We start from the raw sequence: 22,490 nt of genomic DNA, 5'->3' as shown, positions 1-22,490 counted from the left end.
CATTGTATTTTGATTTGTTTTGTTTACGGTGATTTATATTATTAAACTGCGCCGTTGTAACACAGTTTTTGCTCTCATGCGCCTGACCTCTCTGCCGCCAGTACGCACCCCTTACAGAATTCCGGACCAAACGTATGGAGTCAGCAGGAGCAGGTACACCGGGTATAGGGGTGGAGGAGCACGTCCGGGAGCACGCAGCAATGCTCCACTATCTTGGCACCGCCATGGATCGCGTTGTCCAGACAATGGACTGCTGGGAGAGACAGGGGGTTCCCTCAGCATCTCCACCAGCACAACACAACCGGGGTCCCCACTACACTGGTCCCAGTGGGATTTGTCTCTCCCTTCCCCAGGAATATGATGGGACGGCTGCGAACTGCCAGGGGTTCCTGTTGCAGCTGGACTTATACCTGGCAACCGTTTACCCGGCTCCTTCGGGCTGTGAGAGGGTGTCCGCCCTCATCTCGTGCCTCACCGAGAAAGTCCTGGAATTGGCCAACGCCGTGTGTAGAGAGAGATGCGGTGTTGGACCAGTTCAACCACCAGTGGACGAGGAGCAGTGGACGAGGAGCGCCCAGGAGTTCGCTCTGGAGATTTGGGCCCTGGCTGCCGGCGCGGGATGGAACGACAGGGCCCTAATCGACCATTACCGCTGCAGTCTCTGCGAGGACGTCTGTCTGGAATTGGCCTGCAGAGAAACCACCCTCACGTTCGACCAGCTGGTGGACCTGTCCGTCCGGCTGGAAAACCTGCTAGCTACCCGTGGACGTTCAGATCGGGGTCTGTTGGCTCCATCCCCCCACACCCCTTCTCCGATACCCATGGAGCTGGGAGTGGCGGTGCGCAGAGAGACCGGAGGGGATTCCAGCTCATGCACCATCTGTGGCCGCAGAGGTCACACTGCGGGTCGGTGCTGGGTTGGTTCCTCTGGGTATCGAGGCAACAGGCAGGACGCTCTGGCGTCACCCTAGGTGAGCCGGCACCATTCTCACCCAGAGCCCTCTGTTGCACATATGTTTATGTATGTCACTTTTCCTGAGATTACCCTGCATTCCCAGCATGAGGCGCTCGTCGATTCAGGCGCAGCTGAGAATTTTATAGATAGATCGTTCGCCCATATTTTAGGGATCCCCATTGTTCCTGTGACTGTGCCCTTCCCCATTCACACCTTAGATAGTCGACCATTAGGGTTAGGGTTGATTAGGGAGGCCAACGCTCCCCATTGGCATGGTGATGCTGGGGGGGGGGGGGGGGGGGGTGGTCACAAGGAGAGAATTAGTCTCTTCCTTATTGACTCTCCTGCGTAACCCATGGTGCTAGGCCTACCCTGGTTAGCTTGTCATGACCCCACTGTTTCTTGGCCACAGAGGGCTCTCACGGGGGGTGGTCGCAAGAGTGCTCAGGGAGGTGTTTAGGGGTTTCTGTTGGTGCTACTACGGTGGAAAGTGCAGACCAGGCCTCCACCGTGTGTACCCCCCCTGAATTTGCCGATTTGGCTCTCGCCTTCCCCAAAAAGAAGGCGACTCAATTACCACCCCATCGACGGGGTGATTGTGCAATAAATCTCCTGGTAGACGCTGCACTTCCCAGGAGTCACGTGTATCCCCTCTCACAGGCGGAGACGGAGGCTATGGAAACATATGTCTCCGAATCCCTGCGTCAGGGGTACATTCGGTCCTCCACTTCACCCGGGTTGATCTATTGGGCCCACACATCACCCTTCTCTGGTAATCCTGGGATCGGTCGGACGGTGCACTGTTTGAGCCGGAGGTACTGATGGCCTACCTTGGCTAAGGACGTGAGGGTTTATGTTTCCTCCTGCTTGGTATGTGCCCAGTATAAGGATCCTAGGCACCTGCCCAGAGGGAAGCTACACCCCTTACCCGTTCCACAATGGCCTTGGTCGCACCTGTTGGTTGATTTTCTTACCGATCTTCCCCCCTCACATGGTAACACGGCGATCCTGGTCGTTTTTAGATCGGTTCTCTAAGTCCTGTCGTCTCCTCCCTCTGTTCGGTCTCCCTACGGCCCTACAGACTGCGGAAGCCTTGTTTAAGCACGTCTTGCAGCACTATGGGGTGCCTGAGGATATAGTGATCGAGGTCCCCAGTTCCTGTCTAGGGTCTGGAAGGCGTTCATGGAACGTCTGGGGATCTCGATCAGCCTTACTTCAGGATTTCACCCGAGAGTAATGGGCAGGTGGAGAGAGTAAACCAGGATGTGGGCTGATTTCTGTGGTCTTATTTCCAGGACCGGCCGGGGGAGTGGGGAGAATTCGTGCCTTGGGCCGAGATGGCACAAATTTAGCTTCGCCACTCCTCCACTAACCTCTCTCCCTTCCAGTGTGTACTGGGGTACCAGACGGTTCTGGCGCCTTGGCATCAGAGTCAGACCGAGGCTCCCTGCGGTGGACGACTGGTTCAGGCGCGCGGAGGAGACATGGGAAGGCACCAGAACCTTCAGCGGGCCGTGCTGCGCCAAAAAGAGAATACAGACCGTCACCATAGTGAGGTCCCGGTGTTCGCACCGGGGGACCGGCTCTGGTTCTAGACCCGAAATCTGCCCCTCCGCCTGCCCTGCCGGAAGCTGGGTCTGCGGTTTGTGGGGCCTTTTAAAGTCCTGAGGAGAGTGAACAAGGTTTGTTATAGGTTACAGCTTCCCCCTGATTACCGTATTAACCATTCGTTCCATGTGTCTCTCCTCAGGCCGGTGGTAACTGGCCCGCTCCAGGAGTCTGAGGTGCGAGAGGTTCCTCCGCCCCCTCTGGTCATCGAGGGGGTCCCGGCGTACTCCGTTCGCTCCATACTGGATTCGATGCGTCGGGCGATGGGCCTTCAGTATCTCGTGGAGTGGGAGAAGTACGGTCCGGAGGAGAGGTGCTGGGTTCCTGTCGAGGATGTGTTGGATCCTTCAATGCTGCAGGAGTTCCACCGTCTTCGTCCGGATAGCCCTGCGCCTCGCCCTCTGGGACATCCCCGAGGCCGGTGTCAGCGCACTGCTGGAGTCGCACGTCAAGGGGTGCACTGTCACGGCTTCCGCCAAAGTTGGTCCCTCTCCTCGTTCGGTCGGCGGTTGGCGGTCGATGTCACCGGTCTTCTAGCCATCGCCAATCCACCTTTCATTTTCCATTTGTTTTGTCTTGTCTTCCCACACACATGGTTTCAATTTCATCATTACATGTGTATTTAGCCCTCTGTTCCCCCCATGTCCTTGTCCGGAATTGTTTATTGTAAGTGCTTGTGCACGTTATGTCTGGTGTGCTATGGGGTTTGTACCCATTGTATTTTGATTGTTTTGTTTACAGTGATTTTTATTATTAAAAACTTAGGGCTGCAATACCATTAACGGGATCGATATGACAAAAGCCAGTGAAAGTGCAGGGCGCCAAATTCAAAACAACTGAAATCTCATAATTAAGATTCCTCAAGCATACAAGTATCTTATACCATTTTAAAAGTAATCTTGTTGTTAATCCCACCAAAGTGTCCGATTTGAAATAGGCTTTACAGCGAAAGCACCACAAACGATTATGTTAGGTCAGAGCCAAGCCAAAGAGAGGAGTCACAAAAAGCACAAATATAGATAAAATTAATCTTTAACCTTTGATGATCTTCATCAGATGACACTCATAGGACTACATGTATGTTTTGTTCGGTAAAGTTCATATTTATATCAAAAAATCTCAGTATACATTGGGCACGTTATGTTCAGTAGTTCCAAAAACATCCAGGTTTTTGCCTGCCATATGAGTTCTGTTATACTCACAGACATCATTCAAACAGTTTTCGAAACTTCAGAGTGTTTTCGATCCCATACTAATAATAATAATATGCATATGTTAGCAACAGGGACTGAGGAGCAGGCAGTTTACTCTGGGCACCTTTTCATCCAAGGTACTCAATACTGCCCCTGCACCCATAAGAAGTTAAACTGCGCCGTTGTAACACAGTTTTTGCTCTCCTGCGCCTGAATTCTCTGCTGCCAGTACGCACCCGTTACAACCCCAGTGTATTATATTTCTACTGGTGTCTTCACATTAGTAACCATTGCCCAATTGTTTGTGTTAGAGACGTGAGAATACAAAAAAATAAGCCTCGTATCATCACCAAGAGGAACTTTAAAAACTTCTGTGAACAGACTTTTTTTTTACATTATCTTTATTTTAGTGTCCTTGATTGTATTTCAGCTATACCTGAACCTGATTAAGCTTTGAGCGTCTTTGCAGATGTCTTCAATGTTATCTTCTATAATCATGCTCCCTTCAAAACATTGTGGGTTGAAAGTAGATTGAATGCCTGGTACACTCCAGAATTATCAGAAGTAATTCTAATTCATAAAAGAGATGAGGCCAGGAACACCGGCTTATGCCCAGACTGGCAAGCTTTTAACACTAGAACCTCCTGGTCTTTCAGCCTATAAAAGTCGACAAAGTTGTCAGGCGTTCAATTTAGCATACACATCAGATGCATGTCAACCCGCAAAGTACGCAAACATAAGCACCAAGACTTGATAAATAGTGCATGAAGAAATATTAGTGGAAATACAGTACCAGTCAAAAGTTTGGACACTACTACTCATTAAACGTGTTTTCTATATTTGACTATTTTCTACATTGTAGAATAATAGTGAAGACATCAAACTATGAAATAACACACATGGAATCATGTAGTAACCAAAAAATTGTTGAATAAATCAAAATAGATTCTTCAAAGTAGCCCGCCCCCCTTTGCCTTGATAACAGCTTTGCACACTCTAGGCATTCTCTCAACCAGCTTCACCTGTTGTAATGGAAACTATCAGCCTTACGACGAAGCAAGCTACATGAATGGGCAGCTAGGTGGGGTTCAGGCACTTGTGAAAACCTACTGTCAATATGCCCTGCTCATTCATTGTTATTCACACAAACTAAACTTAGTTTTAGCACAGTGGACAAGCAATATTCAAGACGCAAAGTATTTTTTTTGTATCATTGACAGTTTTCATAACTTTTTTACCTGGTCATACAAAAGGACAGCCATGCTTACTGAGATTGACAATACCATTGCGATAACGGGAGGCTTTGCTATTCATTGGAACTTCAAAAGTAGAGCAGTGCATGCTGTGCACCAAGGCCAGAGATAATTGGATATTGTTAATTGAAATGCATTCCAGGTGACAACCTCATGAAGCTGGTTGAGAGAATGCCAAGAGTGTGCAAAGCTGTCATCAAGACAATGGGTGGCTACATTGAAAAATCTCAAATATAAAATACTACATGATTAGGTTACTACATGATTCCATATGTGTTGAACGAGACATGTTCTGTCTCCTAGAGATGAACGTACTTTGGTGCGAAAAGTGCAAATCAGACCTATATCTATTCTACCCTGTCATTCTAAGGTCTTCGAAAGCCAAGTTACCAACAGATTACCGACCATTTCGAATCCCACCGTACCTTCTCTGCTATGCAATCTGGTTTCAGAGCTGGTCATGGGTGCACCTCAGCCACGCTCAAGGTCCTAAACGACATCATAACCACCATCGATAAGAGACATTACTGTGCAGCCGTATTCATCGACCTGGCCAAGGCTTTCGACTCTGTCAATCACCACATTCTTATTGGCAGACTTGACAGTCTTGGTTTCTCACCTGGTTTACCAACTACTTCTCTGATAGAGTTCAGTGTGTCAAATTGGAGGGCTTGTTGTCCGGACCTCTGGCAGTCTCTATGGGGGTGCCACAGGGTTCAAAACTCTCCTTCCAGACTCACATTAAGCATCTCCAATCCAAAATTAAATCTAGAATCGGCTTCCTATATCGCAACAAGGCATCCTTCACTCATGCTGCCAAACATACCCTCATAAAACTGACCATCCTACTGATCCTCGACTTCAGCGATGTCATCTATAAAATAGCCTCCAACACTCTACTCAACCAATTGGATGCAGTCTATCACAGTGCCATCCGTTTTGTCACCAAAGCCCCATACACTACCCACCACTGCGACCTACACACTCTCGTTGGTTGGCACTCGCTTCATACTCGTTGCCAAACCCACTGGCTACAGGTTATCTACCAGTCTCTGCTAGGTAAAGCTCCACCTTATCTCAGCTCACTGGTTACCATAGCAGCACCCACTCGTAGCACACGCTCCAGCAGGTATATCTCACTGGTCACCAACAAAGCCAATTCCTCGTTTGGTCGCCTTTCCTTCCAGTTCTCTGCTGCCAATGACTGGAACGAACTGCAAAAATCACTGAAGCTGGAGACTCACATCTCACTCACTAGCTTTAAGCACCAGCTGTCAGAACAGCTCACAGATCACTGCACCTGTACATAGCCCATCTGTAAACAGCCCATCTATCTACCTCATCCCCATACTGTATTTATTTATTTATCTTGCTTCTTTGCACCCCAGTATCTCTACTTGCACATTCATCTTCTGCACATCTACCGTTCCGGTGTTTAATTGCTATATTGTAATTACTTCGCCAATATGGCCTATTTATTGCCTTATCTTACCTCACTTGCACTCACTGTGTATAGACTTTTTTTTGCTATCTTTTTTTCTACTGTATTATTGACTGTATGTTTTGTTTATTCCATGTGTATTCCATGTGTTGTTGTATCTGTCAAATTGCTATGCTTTATCTTGGCCAGGTCGCAGTTGCAAATGAGAACTTGTTCTCAACTAGCTTACCTGGCTAAATAAAGGTGAAATAAATGTCATAGTTTTAACGTCTTCCCTATTATTCTCCAATGTAGAAAATAGAAAACAATTAAGAAAAACCCATGAATGAGTAGGTGTGACCAAACTTTTGACTGGTACTGTACATAGAGCAGCAGTCTCTAAAGTGCAGGGTAGAGTACCAGATGGTAGCCGGCTAGTGAAAGTGTACAAGTTGGAAGGCAGGTACCGGCCAGCGGCCGGCTAGTGATGACTGCTCAACAGTCTGACGGCCTGAAGATAGAAGCTGTTTTTCAGTTTTGATATTCCTGTACTGTCTCCGTCTGTTAGATGGTAGTAGGGCAAACAGGCCATGGCTCAGGTGTCTGAGGTCCTTGATGATCTCATTGGCATTGGTGATGGGTTGGGCTAACTGCACCATCCTCTGTAGAGTCCTGTGATTAAGGGGGTGCAGTTATCGTACCAGGCATGGATACATCCCGACAGAATGCTCTCGATGGTGCATCTGTAGAAGTTCTTTAACCTTTGAGGTTGAATAGAGCCTGTTGCGACTTCTTCACTATGGTGTTGGTGTGGGGGGACCATTTCAGGCCCTCAAGGATGTAAACATCGAGGAATTGTAATCTTTTGACCCTCTCCACTGCGGCCCCATCGATTTGGAGGTGGGCGTGCTCTCTTTGCTGTCTCCTGTAGTCCATGATCAGCTCCTTAATTTGGTTAACATTAAGGGAGAGGTTATTTTCCTGGCACCACTCCACCAGGGCTCTCACTTCCTCCATGTAGGCTGTCTCAACATTTTTGGTGATCACTTCGGTGTTGTCAGCAAACTTGATGATTGCTTTGGAGTGCGCAGCCACACAGTCATGGATGAACAGGGAGTACAGGAAGGGGCTGAGCACGCACCCCTGTGGGGCCCTCGTGTCGAGGATCGGCGTGGTGGAGGTGTTGTTATCTACTTTTTCGACCTGGGGTTTCCTGGCAGGATAGGGAAGGAGCAGTGCAATTGCGGTTGCATAGTCCCTGGATTTGTTGGGGCGGTATGCAAATTGAAGTGGGTCTAGAGTGTAACAGAGTATGTTGCAATCCCTTATGTCTTTCGGAAAGGATATCATCCCCCTGAGCTCATCTACGTTATTGTCCAGGGCCTTAACATTAGTGAGTAATATACTCGGAAGCGGTGGATGGTTTGCTCGCCACCTGAAACTGACTAGAACCACAGCTCTCCTCCCACTCCTCTGGTGTCGTTCTTTTGGTGGAGCACATGGGATGCTCAGGATACCTCGGGAAATCCAAACAAAGGATCCAGGTCATGTGGAGCAATGTAATAGCTGCCAAGGTTGGGGTGAGTTGTGACACAATGTTACAACTATCCCAAGTGAGATGTGGGTGCAGTGATTTGAAGCATACAAAGTTGTAGGCCAACAATGGAGTATGCATGTGTACATGTTTCACAACTGTGAATCTGACTGAAAATGCTTCCTATGTGTACGTGGGCATGCACGTACGCAGACAATTATTGTTTTAGTTGTTGTACTGTATAACTTACAAAGTCAAGTGTGAAAACAAACACAATATAACAATGATTGGTATAGTTCAGTTGTTTGCATAACAACAGTTTTGTTTCATTAGACTTCAACTGAAAAAAATTTTTCATAAGGTTTGTGAGTTAAGTAGTTTCTTGGTTAAGAATAGTGCCACAATGTGTTAAAAATGACAATGGTCTTCTGATTGGCAAAGACTGGGGAGTTTTTGAGGATGAAAAGAAACGGGATGTAGCTAAGCACAGGCTAAATCCTAGAGTAAAAACCTGCTTCCGTCTGCTTTACACCAGACACCGGGAGAGGAATTCACCTTTCAGTAGGATAACCTACAACACAAATCCAAATCTACACTGGGGTTGCTTACCAAGAAGACAGTGACGAAGTTACAGTTTTTAATTAAACTGGTTGAAAATCTATGGCAAGACTTGAAAATTGCTGACTAGCTATGATCTCCAATACCTTCACAGAGCTTAAAGAATTTTGAAAAGAATAATGGGTGAATATTGCACAGTACAGGTGTAAAAAGCACTAATGAGATTTGCAGCTCAGCTGTAAGGTGTTTCTAACATATACTCAGGGGGTGAATAATTATATATCAGTATATTAGTATATATTAGTGTTTGTTTTTTGATTAATGAAAAATAAAACAATCTTCCACTTTGACATTAGATAATTCTGTGTAGTACGTTGACAAAAAATTATAATTACATTTTAATCGCACTTTCTAACACAATAAAATTTGAAGAAATCCAAGGGGGGTGTAGACTTTCTTTCTATAGGCACTAAAACCACTTGGCTAAACAGGCAAAATAAATGATTAGGTAGAAACACTTGTTCATTGACTTACTGAAATTATTCTCTTGTAATTGTAGGCTATTTGCTGATATATTATTTTAAATATTATTGCAACAGTAGGCCTACCTAATCAATAACATCATATGGGGTTACTCCCCACAATCCATTGAATAATAATAAGTGTTCATCATTAGCCGCAGGAAGGGGGGTGTTGGAATTATATCAAATTATATAATTACTCCTGTCTGTTCAGTTATAAAGGAAATCCTTGAAAATACTACACCAGATAACATAATTTAGCCACATGTGCATTGTTTTTCGTCACATCATTAAGCGCATTTTGATTGTATTATTATTTTATTTTATTTTATTTAACTATTTAAAATACATACTGATGCCCCACCAGGCAACAATTACATACTGTAATTCAAAATTCAAAGGTAATCGCAAATCTGAGCTATCTTTGTTGCAGGTTCATGGAAACAGTTGAATAAGATTGAGAAAAAAGAAGAAACCCACACACTGCTTTTGCCTTGAGGCCGATTACGTAGGGCTTGGTGGGGAGCGGTGATACTAGCAAGAGCAGTGTGCGGGTTTCTTATTTTTTTCTCAACAATTCACCAAGCTGTTGAAAAATACTGTGATGAACTGAGATTTTAACTTTCACTTTGGTTACCATTATCACCCAATCAGAATATATAAAAATTAAAAAAGAAATGTTGGTATTAAATTTCCAACTTCTATACTTTATTAAGAAAATGTGATTAATAACTCCAACTCAAAGAAATGGTAATCTTCAAATCAATCTGAAGTGATTGAATCAAAAAGAGTTTCAATTTAAAATCTGTTAAACATTCATACTACCATCTCATGATGTTTCAAACAAATCTCATTTCTCTATAACATAAATATTATTCAGTAAATCATTAACTTGTGATCCATATGACCCTCACCAAAGACGCTCTATCTGCTTGAAGATGTGCATTCCCAGTCGACAAAACGTGCCATGTGACATCATAATGATGTAGGTTTCTGGTTATAAATTGGTTTTCTGGTTGAGGAGATGGAAAATAAACAGATTAAAACCAAGTAAAGATATAATTTTTTCATAAGGTCAAGACATATTTTTCTGGATGCGAAAAAGGCATTTAAAAATCTATTTCAACCAACTGAACCAAAGACAAAAGACATCCGATCCAATATCCTGTGTAAGTTCAAATGAAACAGCTGTAGCTTTTTGGATTTGTGCTTCTTCTTGGATGACACACACACGTGGAAAACCGGCATATGGTAAGTTAATTCATATGAAAATACATATACATTTTAATATGAATTTGACGATGCAAATTTGAAGCAAATTCTAAGCCTACAAAACAAGGATCCCAGAAGTAAAAATGTGTGTCACTTTCATAGGGTATTACAAATCTCCCTTAGACAATATTTAAGAGCATTACACCTATAAGAATAAATTATTTAGGTACCAAAAAATCAGGTGAGTAAGCATAAATTCCAGTGCCTTAAAGCACACAATAATGTTATAAAGTGCAGCAGTAAATTAGACTGTCTACTACAGTATACACAGTGAGCCCAAATGCTCTCAGTAAAACCCTATCATGAAAACATAAAACAAATGAACAACAAACATACAGTAAATCAATTATATGGATGTAAAAAAAGCATTAGAAAGAAAATTACAATACTTTTTACAAAGTATGATAGGTCTTGAGGATAGAGAGAAAGATACAGTAAGTAACTAAAGCAGATCAAAAGTGTTCGGCTTGAAACTGAACTTCAGTTACAGACTCAAGACAGAGTCGACTGAGTTTTTAGAATACTTTAACTGAAAATATACCTTCTTCCCTTGTAAGTACGTTGGTTAAAAACTGTATTCATATGAGAAACATATTTACATTTATTTTATTGATGACTACTGGGAGTTTTTATTGATGATTACTGAGAGTAACACTTCTATATATCTCTTGTGATATATTGAAGTGATAATATTATTTGTGAAAAATAATAGTATCACTTCACCAAACATAAAATCAAGTGTGGCTTATGATGCACAGTTTCTTAAAATTAATAATCCTCGCTTTCACGTAAAAATATGTCTCTCATAGTGCAATGTCCTCTTATCATTCAAACAATCTCCCAATATTGAAGATCATGCACTTCAACCTTAAATACGGCAAAATGTGAAAGGATGCTGAAAATATAGTAAAGATATACAGTGCCTTGCGAAAGTATTCGGCCCCCTTGAACTTTGCGACCTTTTGCCACATTTCAGGCTTCAAACATAAAGATATAAAACTGTATTTTTTTGTGAAGAATCAACAACAAGTGGGACACAATCATGAAGTGGAACGACATTTATTGGATATTTCAAACTTTTTTAACAAATCAAAAACTGAAAAATTGGGTGTGCAAAATTATTCAGCCTCCTTAAGTTAATACTTTGTAGCGCCACCTTTTGCTGCGATTACAGCTGTAAGTCGCTTGGGGTATGTCTCTATCAGTTTTGCACATCGAGAGACTGACATTTTTTCCCATTCCTCCTCGCAAAACAGCTTGAGCTCAGTGAGGTTGGATGGAGAGCATTTGTGAACAGCAGCTTTCAGTTCTTTCCACAGATTCTCGATTGGATTCAGGTCTGGACTTTGACTTGGCCATTCTAACACCTGGATATGTTTATTTTTGAACCATTCCATTGTAGATTTTGCTTTATGTTTTGGATCATTGTCTTGTTGGAAGACAAATCTCCGTCCCAGTCTCAGGTCTTTTGCAGACTCCATCAGGTTTTCTTCCAGAATGGTCCTGTATTTGGCTCCATCCATCTTCCCATCAATTTTAACCATCTTCCCTGTCCCTGCTGAAGAAAAGCAGGCCCAAACCATGATGCTGCCACCACCATGTTTGACAGTGGGGATGGTGTGTTGCTTTTACGCCAAACATAACGTTTTGCGTTTTGCCAAAAAGTTAAATTTTGGTTACATCTGACCAGAGCACCTTCTTCCACATGTTTGGTGTGTCTCCCAGGTGGCTTGTGGCAAACTTTAACCAACACTTTTTATGGATATCTTTAAGAAATGGCTTTCTTCTTGCCACTCTTCCATAAAGGCCAGATTTGTGCAATATACAACTGATTGTTGTCCTATGGACAGAGTCTCGCACCTCAGCTGTAGATCTCTGCAGTTCATCCAGAGTGATCATGGGCCTCTTGGCTGCATCTCTGATCAGTCTTCTCCTTGTATGAGCTGAAAGTTTAGAGGGACGGCCAGGTCTTGGTAGATCTGCAGTGGTCTGATACTCCTTCCATTTCAATATTATCGCTTGCACAGTGCTCCTTGGGATGTTTAAAGCTTGGGAAATCTTTTTGTATCCAAATCCGGCTTTAAACTTCTTCACAACAGTATCTCGGACCTGCCTGGTGTGTTCCTTGTTCTTCATGATGCTCTCTGCGCTTTTAATGGACCTCTGAGACTATCACAGTGCAGGTGCATTTATACGGTGACTTGATTACACACAGGTGGATTGTATTTATCATCATAAGTCATTTAGGTCAACATTGGATCATTCAGAGATCCTCACTGAACTTCTGGAGAGAGTTTGCTGCACTGAAAGTGAAGGGGCTGAATAATTTAGCACGCCCAATTTTTCAGTTTTTGATTTGTCAAAAAAGTTTGAAATATCCAATAAATGTCGTTCCACTTCATGATTGTGTCCCACTTGTTGTTGATTCTTCACAAAAAAATACAGTTTTATATCTTTATGTTTAAAGCCTGAAATGTGGCAAAAGGTCGCAAAGTTCAAGGGGGCCGAATACTTTCGCAAGGCACTGTAGATCAAGGGTCAAAACTTCGGCCTATTCTTGTTTTTCGAAAATCAGTGACATTAATCGATCACTTAAGTGCCAGTGCAAAACAAATCACCACAGGACAGTGATCCCATGAGGACTGTTAGTTGAGCGCTCTTGGTTTAGTCCATCTAAAATAGTGCCACAGTCCTTCCATGTGGTAGAGAAGAGGTGGGGCTTGGTTTTATATGCATTGCGTCCTCCAGGCCTCTATATGGAGCTTCGCCGCTTGCTGTGTCCTAGTCTGTATGGGGTGAGACTGTGCAGGCCAGTGGACACAGAGCTGATGGCAGAGTGGGGATGGTGCATGCTGCAGATGCAGCCGTTGGAGTGAAGCGGGTGGAGGGGGTCGGAGGAAAAGGCTTCCCCCTGCTCCATGTATGTGTCCGAGGTGGACAGGTCCCGGGGGATGATCATGGGGATAGAGTACTGCAGCTTCTCCCTACTCTTGTACCACAGGCAGGAGCACATGGACTGGAAGTGGAGCACCTCCGCGTAGACGTTTCGCAGCCCCCTCCCTGCTCCCCCCACACCACTGTTCCCTGATCCTCCACCACACCCTGAGGCAGCTGAGGAGGAGGAGGGCAAGTCGGGGGTGCAGCGCATGTGGTTGTGCCCTCCGGCCTGGCCGTTTCGGGAGAGGAGGGCGCGCTGCTCGGCGTCCCGCTTCTCGTCCTCTGCGTTCATGGTCATGAAGCGCAGCACGACAAGGTTGAGGAAGGCTCCGATCACGGTCAGGCCAGTGAGAATGTAGATGAAGCAGAAGGCCACGTACTTGGGGTTGGTCTGTAGAGCGTGATCCTTCTGCAGTGCCACATAATCCCCGAAGCCGATAGTGGTGAGCGTGATGAAGCAGTAGTAGTAGGCGTGGAAGAAGCTCCATCCCTCGAAGTAGGAGAAGGAGAGTGCTCCAATACACAGCGTGCTCATGCAGGAGATGAAGCCAATGGCCACCATGTTGACCATGGAGACCTCAGTGCGCCGCATGCCAAGGCACTTCTTCAGGCGGTGCAGCAGGTAGCGCACCAGGGTGTTGATGCGCTCGCCCAGGCTCTGGAACATGACCAGGGTGAGAGGGATGCCCAGCAGGGCGTAGAGCATGCAGAACACCTTGCCTCCATCCGTGCTGGGGGCCGCATGGCCGTACCCTAAGACAGAGAGAGACAGCAGTAGAGAGTCAGTGGGGTGGAACAGACAAAATGAAGTCAGTTGAGTTATTCAATTGAGTCTGTTGAGTTACTTTGTTTAGTGAGTGAGCGAGTTAGTTGAGTTAGTTAGTCAGTCGCGTTAGTTGAGTTTCTTCTATAGTTGTTAGTCTTTTGAGTTAGTCAGTTAGTTGAGTTACTTAGTTGAGTTACTTAGTCAATTGAAATAGGGATGAAGGTCGAAAGTGCCACAGTTTTGAAATTCAACACAATTTAATATTCCTAATTTTGAGGGGCTCCAGATAGGATTTTGGCAGAATACAAGGGAGTTATGAATGTGCAGCAGTAGTGGTGGTGAGAATGGTTCAGTGTTGATGTTGTGTGGGGGAGAAAGGCCTTCAATTATTCGTAACGAGTCAGTCTCTCTGGGGTTTGGCAAGTATAGACCACTAAGGACAGTTGCTTCTAATTAGCCCCTTGCATTGTTTTGGGTGAGATGCACTTGCTGTCAATATGAATGCTCTCTCTTATTGAAGGAAGATCAGTTAAGGGTATTATTTTTGAACATTTTTCTGCTAGGTGCATTGTACAAGGTTTGTATCATTAATTACAGTACACAGATACTGCATAATGGAAACAAAATGTATTCGGTATGCTAGGGTGTTACCTGGCCAACTGAACAGGCTTTGACATGATTGATCAAGGGAAAGAAAGAAAAAATAGAAAAAAATAGAGACACCCAATTTAAGGAGAAAGCGCAACTTCAGAAGGCCAAGCAATAATGAAACATGATTTTACGATTAGCGCAATTCTTTTAAAACTTAACATTTTTTTTAAACGGGTTGATATGAGATGAGAAACAGGTTTTTAGTGATCTTGCACTTACTGATAGAGCCACTAAAAACCACTTGGAATGATAGAATAAAGGGTTTTTCAACACTTCACAGCAGTTCTGAAGAAAGGACTCATTCCATGGGTACACCAGGTGAGCTGACCAAGCTGATAAACCCACTGAACGAGTGATCTGCCATGCACCCTGGCACATTTTAGGTGAAAGAAATAACATTCAGGCTGAAAAATCTAGCTTTAACCGATTTATCAAAAGTGCAGCCAACCTCAATCCCACACACACCCCGTCCCACACACGTGTACTTTAACATGGTTGTCAAGGGAAATATATATTTCCACGTGCGGCGGACCAGTTGCATGCAAGATCCTTGCAACCCGGTGTCAGATAACAATGGTGCCAGAAAAGACTGTTCAATTGTTTGCATGTAATTACTTTGCTGTTTGATTTCATTTCAAGGCCTCTGGTTTTATTGTCACACCAACCTATGTGGTTAACTCGTCTGTCTCGCTGAAGGCAAATGAGTTTAAAATCTCACCCGCCGCACTGCCTTGAAAGGGTAAGCTGTCCTGGGCTTGGCTCTTCCTCTCCGAAGTGAGAAGAAATAACATCCTGACGACACTAGTTCTAGTTTAATCTACTGTACGTTAAAGCATTCATCTTCCTATCCTGAGACGTTTCATGTTATTTTCAGATGAGTTTTCCATCTCTATCTTTCTTCACCTTGTCCTATAGGGCAGATTAAGATGCTTTACGGTGTCCTACACTAACATACTTTTAAGACAATTTACAGCATATATCTCTTCATCCACAGTGCTTATGAGGACACAAATGTGGCAGGAGATGTACTGCCTCGATTCTTATTTTCAACCTCCTTCAATATTTCTGTCTCTCATATCTCTCTCTCATATATCTCTCATCTCCCCCTCTCTTTCGCTCTCTCTCTCTTCTATCTCCACCTCTCTCTTTGTCTCGCTCTCTCTCTTCCATCTCCACCTCTCTCTTTGTCTCGCTCTCTCTCTCCCCCCCCCCCCTCTCTCTCAATCTTAAAATTATCAACTTTAGTTTATATATACAAGCATCATGAAACACTATCAATTCATTTGGAGAAAACCTGTTTTTTGCACCTAACTTGCTTACTACGTTTTCCATCTTGTTTCTTACTTGACAGACTCCGTGAAATGATGACCTCTTCCTAAATATATACAAAAAAAATGTGTGTATGGTTTCCTCGAAACAAGGGTGTGTCTCAATTTACCCCTTTGGCTCAAATTATCGCACTCTCCACTACAAATTGTGAAGATTAGCTGATATTGGATAAATACAGACCAAATTGAAGTGTCTTGGGTTTCTTTGCGTGTTCTATAGTCTTGTGAAGATAGGTGGGTGACTGGGACAGGTAATGTAATAATCCATAACGTTTTTTAAGGAAAAAGTTTTGTAAAAGTTGCACCTTACATCGAATCATCTTGAAACATTCTATTTCAACCTAACTTTCATTAATGTTTTATCTGGTTTTTAATTGGTTTCTCTGTTCATTTTCATTATCCCTTTTCAGCGTTATGATATCCATGACATCCATAATGGTTGTGGATGTGATGGATATTAATGTATCATATCTTAGCTTCAGAAGATTGTGTATCCACCACATTTTGTGTGCTTGTTCTGGTATGTATTCTTTAGACCTCTGGTTCTCAACTGGCTTTGCCTGGGGACCCAAATTTGACAATGACAATTGAGTCGTGACCCAATTTTATGGACTGTTGACAATTACATTTTGTAATGTTGTATTGCAGCTGCCTTCTTGGGCAGGCTTCACTTGCAAAATAGACTGTCTCATGGGTCTACTATTACGGAATTAAAGAAAGTGATTACACAGCCATATTAACGGAGAAAATATTTATTATAAATTCAAGAGAATAAGCCATTTTAATTAGGAGACGAGTTCAGGAGTGGGGTTTAATACATTATCAGACTCAGAACATGACATCAAAACCAGTCCAATAATGTTAATGAACAGTAACACGTACCAGTCCAATAATGTTAATGAACAGTAACACGTACCAGTCCAATAACGTTAATAAACAGTAACACGTACCAGTCCAATAATGTTAATAAACAGTAACACGTACCAGTCCAATAATGTTAATGAACAGTAACACGTACCAGTCCAATAATGTTAATAAACAGTAACACGTACCAGTCCAATAACGTTAATTAACAGTAACACGTACCAGTCCAATAATGTTAATAAACAGTAACACGTACCAGTCCAATAATGTTAATAAACAGTAACACGTACCAGTCCAATAATGTTAATAAACAGTAACACGTACCAGTCCAATAACGTTAATAAACAGTAACACGTACCAGTCCAATAATGTTAATGAACAGTAACACGTACCAGTCCAATAACGTTAATAAACAGTAACACGTACCAGTCCAATAACGTTAATTAACAGTAACACGTACCAGTCCAATAATGTTAATGAACAGTAACACGTACCAGTCCAATAATGTTAATAAACAGTAACACGTACCAGTCCAATAATGTTAATAAACAGTAACACGTACCAGTTTCTAAAATAGAAAAAACAGCAATCATTAGGAATTCTTAATCATCAATTACCATGTGAAAAGTTTCGCAACCATAAAGTTAAAAAAATATTAACTTAGTGAACAATAACTCATAAACATTAATTACATTAACGTACATTAACGTTAATTTTATTGTGTTTGTGTGCGAGTGCGCGCGTGTGTGGCCTATCAGTGGGAAAGCTGGGGGTGTTGCTTCAGTTTTATACTTTATGGAAGTCTGGGGTGATGGTTGACAGGACAACTCGGAGGTCATGCTCGCTGTCCAGTTTGTTTCTGCTTTTCGTTTTCAGCATGGCCATAGCAGAGAAGCCACTTTCACACAAATAGGTAGTGCTGAACGGTAGCATGATTCTGATTGCATGACAGGCGAGAGCAGGATACTCTCCCACTAAACTGCACCAGAACTGTGGCAGTGTCGTTTTACGAGTTGCGCATGCTCAGTCCGCGATCAATCGACAGCGCCACCAGCTGATCCTCTTCATTGCTTGGCAACGTGACGCTTCCCAGCTCCACTCGAAAGGCGTCCCGTGTTCAGTCGTCTTGTCTCCCGTTCTCCTCCTGGAAGTAGTTGCAAAACCTTCCCTGCAGCTTGACATGATGCTGTTTAACGTATTTTTTTGTCACTGTGTCGCCGTGCGCTTTGTAGATCAGATTCTGAATATCGAAATCAGCGTTGGGAAACATGCCAATACTCCCGTTAGAAACACGATTTGCCAAAACGTAAACTTCATCTGGAAGGCATCCACTTTGTCCCTCGGTTCAAATCGATTGTGCCCCTCCCTTGCATTGACACATTGAGCGAATTCAGATGATCAAAAATATCTGCCAGGTAGGAAACCTGTGCGAGCCATTCCTTCCAAGTCCGAACGGAGCTAGCCATTTCAACAGTACTGATGTGCGGGAAAGCGCACCGACGTTTGTGTGTAGCCGTAACGTTGTGAAAGTCAGCAACAATATGCGCTGAGGCCGTATCCTTTCAAAATAAAAGTGACACTGAGGGGCAGTGTTTTTACAGCTAATGCCGGTCTGCCTGAGGCTGATGCCGTGCAGGTGTTTGTACACATGCATATACACACACTCTCATTCAAATACGCACATACACGGACACACGCACATGTAAATAGTGCCAGACATGCACTCAAACATATACAGTTGGCACTGCTGTTATGATTTTAGTTGTCCTTGATGGCCTTTGTTTTTTTTGCATTGTTCTTTTCTGTTTTCCTTTGGGATCTTGGAGGGTTTGGTCCCGGTTTTTGGCATTGAATCATGTATCACATAGAATCATGTAGTAACCAAAAAAGTGTTAAACAAATCCAAATAGATTTTATATGTGCAATTATTCAAAGTAGCCACCCTTTGCCTTCATGGCAGCTTTGCACACTCTTGGCATTCTCTCAACCAGCTTCATGAGGTAGTCACCTGGAATGCATTTCAATTAACAGGTGTGCCTTGTCAAAAGTTAAATTGTGTAATTTCTTAATGCATTTGGGCCAATCAGTTGTGTTGTGACAAGGTATGGGTGGTATACAAATGATAGCCCTGTTTGGTAAAAGACCAAATCCCATATTATGGCAAGAACAGCTCAAATAAGCAAAGAGAAACGACAGTCCATCATTACTTTAAGACATGAAGGTCAGTCAATCCGGAAACGTCGCAAAAACCATCCAGCACTATGATAAAACTGGCTCTCATGAGGACCGCCACAGGAAAGGAAGAGTTAGAGTTACCTCTGCTGCAGAGGATAAGTTCATTAAAGTTATCAGCCTCAGAAATTGCAGCCCAAATAAATGCTTCACAGAGTTCAAGTAACAGACACCTCAACATCAACTGTTCAGAGGAGACTGAGTGAATTAGGCCTTTGTCGTCAAATTGCTGCGTAGGAACCACTAGTAAAGGATACCAGTAAGAAGAAGAAGAGAATTTGCTTGGCCCAAGAAACATGAGCAACGGACATTAGACCGGTGGAAATAGGTCCTTTGGTCTGATGAGTCCAAATTTGAGATTCTTGTTTCCAACCGCTGTGTCTTTGTGAGATGCGGAGTTGGTGAATGGATGATCTCTGCTTGTGTGGTTCCCACCGTGAAGCATGGAGGAGAAGATGTGATGGTGTGGGGGTGCTTTGCTGGTGACACTGTCTGTTATTTATTTCGAATTCAATGCACACTTAACCAGAATGGCTACTGTAGCATTCTGCAGCGATACGCCATACCTTACCATCTGGTTTGCGGTTAGTGGGACTATCATTTCTTTTTCAACAGGACAACAGGACAATGACCCAAAACACACCTCCACTAAGGAGAGTGATGGAGTGCTGCATCAGATGACCTAGCCTCCACAATCAACTGACCTCAACCCAATTGAGATGGTTTGGGATGAGTTGGACTGCAGAGTGAAGGAAAGAAGCCAACACGTTCTCAGCTTATTTGGGAACTCCTTCAAGACTGTTGAAAGGCAAGCAGTCCTTCACCCTACATATACAGTAAACTGTCAGCTATGGATGACTGTAGAACTGCTCTGTAAATGACTGTGCAGACCTAGGTTTTGTTAGTAAGTACTCTTTACTGCACACTGCACACAGTCCTATGATGATAGGACACTCTACTACTCTAACTGTACTCTCTACTCCAGGAGCCCCAGAAGTTAGTTTGGAGAGGCCCATGTGACAACACAATACCGCCCTTTACCCCGTGTCCCCTCACCACGACCTGATGACTTTGCCTTCCTGAGTCAGGATGTGTCAGTTTCTCTGGCCGGCACGCAGTTGTTCCTCCAGGGGCCACTCACATTGTTCAAAATGATTAGAGTCACTGGGAGAGGAAAAGTGGAGAAGTGTACCATCACCCTCTATGGCAGGTAAAGAGTCCACTCAGGGCCGTGCACAGACCTTTCAGGGGCAGGTGCTCAAAATGAAAAAAATAATAAGACTTTCATAATTAATTAAACACTAACTGCCTCTGAACATTGATCATTTTTTAACATAGGCCTATTTATTTCTGCAATAACACACTCACTCATCACAAATTATTCGTCATCTTCTAACTCATGATATACACTGTGTCCAAAATATTAAGAACACCTTCCTAATATTGAGTTCCCCCCCCCTTTCCTCTTTTTGCCCCCAGAACAACTTCAATTCATTGGGGCATGGACTCTACAAGTTGCACAGTGGTCTAAGAATCCGGAGTGGCGCAGTGGTCTAAGGCACTGCATCTCATGGAAGAGGTGTTACTGCAGTCCTTGGTTGGGAGTCCCATAGGGCGGCGCACAATTGGCACAGCGTCGTCTGGGTTTGGCCATCATTTTAATTAAGAATTTATTATTAATTGACTTGCCTAGTTAAATAAAGGTTAAATAAAAATAGAAGATGTTGAAGGTGTTCCACAGGGATGCTGGCCCATGTTGACTCCAATTCCTCCCACAGTTGTGTCAGGTTGGCTAGATGTTCTTTGGGTGGTGGACCATTCTTGATACACACAGGAAACTGTTGAGTGTGAAAGACCCAGCAGATTGCAATTCTTGACACAAACTGGTGTTCCTGGCACGTACTACCATACCCTGTTCAAAGGCACTAAAATATTTTCTTGCCCATTCACCCTCTGAATGGCACACGTACACAATCCATGTCTCAAGGCATAAAAATCCTTCTTTGAACCTCTTAAGGAACAGACGCTTTTTTAAAACTTTTTGCCTAGACTAACATACCCAAATCTACCTGCCCATAGCTCAGGACCTGAAGAAAGGATTTGCATATTTTTGATACCATTTGAAAGGAAACTCTTTGAAGTTTGTGAAAATGTGAAATGAATGTAGGAGAATATAACACATTAGATCTGGTAAATGATAATATAAACAAAAAAAAACATGCATTTTCTACGTTTTTTTCTCCATCTTTGAAATGCAAGAGAAAGGCCACACATTCAGATAGGAGTTTAGGTGTAATCTAGATTTTGACCACCAGATGGCAGCAGTGTGTGTGCAACGTTTCAGACGGATCCAGTGAAGAATTACATTACTGCACGATATTTTGTATCAAGTTTTGCTGGTGTTTGCCCAAATGTGCCGAATTGGTCAATTGATACATTTTCAAATACATAACTGTAGAGAACATACAAAAATGCTATGGTAATAAAAAATGTAAGTTTACACACTCCCAGGAGTGTCATACATGATGAATCATTAGCTTATACATTAACTTTCACACATCTAGATGGCTGGGCGGGGTGGGTGTGGAGCCAAAGACAGCAGTGGGTTCAAACTGTAGACCCCAGATCCTACATTTTAACATAAAAATAGATTTCATCAAACAAAACGATGCTACATTTTATCTCTGGGACCCTCAGGATGACAAATCAGAGCAAGATTACTGAATGTAAGTACATTATTTATCTTCAGAGGTGAATGTATCAAACCAGTTGCCGTGATAAAAGTGCTTTGCTGTTGTGCACTCTCCTCAAACAATAGCATGATATTTTTCATTATAATAGCTACTATTAATTGGGTACCACAGTTAGATTAACAATAATTGAAGCTTTCTGCCCATATAAGACATGTCTATGTCCCAAAAAGTTGGCTTGTGTATACAATAAATAAAGTTGTTCTATTATGATGATTCAGCCTCATAGAAGTTAACAAACGTTACAGTTTAGTGTGTAGGCTAGGTGAAAGATTTTGTGAGGACAACACTACATTTGTCATACATGGGGCAGCAGAGAAAAACTCAAAAAAGTAACCCATAAAAAATCAAATCAAATCAAATGTATTTGTCACATACACATGGTTAGCAGATGTTAATGCGAGTGTAGCGAAATGCTTGTGCTTCTAGTTCTGACAATGCAGTAATAACCAACGAGTAATCTAACCTAACAACTCCAAAACTACTACCTTACACACACAAGTGTAAAGGGATAAAGAATATGTACATAAAGATATTATAAAGCATTTTAACAAGACCCCCTAGCAGTATTATATTGAGTGTTTGATTCAGACAACGGCAGCAATAACAGTTTAAGTCTGCCTGCCATGTTATCCTTAACCCCCCAAG

The 22,490-nt window shown here is 43.1% G+C and overlaps 1 protein-coding gene across 1 annotated transcript in view; it reads right to left on the bottom strand.

The window, feature by feature from the left end:
• Nucleotides 1-12,865: 12,865 nt before the first annotated feature.
• Nucleotides 12,866-22,490, bottom strand: part of LOC110522033 (potassium channel subfamily K member 3) — a 52,156-nt gene continuing 42,531 nt past the window's right edge. Inside the window, exon 2 of the mRNA XM_021600096.3 lies at nt 12,866-14,004. Within this exon, the coding sequence (XP_021455771.1) occupies nt 13,067-14,004 (938 nt within the window). The 3' untranslated portion in view covers nt 12,866-13,066. The remainder of the gene's footprint in view (nt 14,005-22,490) is intronic.

The sequence above is a fragment of the Oncorhynchus mykiss genome, chromosome 4 (assembly GCF_057628025.1).
Source record: "Oncorhynchus mykiss isolate SJ-2025 chromosome 4, ASM5762802v1, whole genome shotgun sequence".
NCBI lineage: Eukaryota > Metazoa > Chordata > Actinopteri > Salmoniformes > Salmonidae > Oncorhynchus > Oncorhynchus mykiss.
The sequence above is the reverse complement of the archived record's forward strand: the minus strand, read 5'-3'. Positions and strand labels throughout refer to the sequence as shown.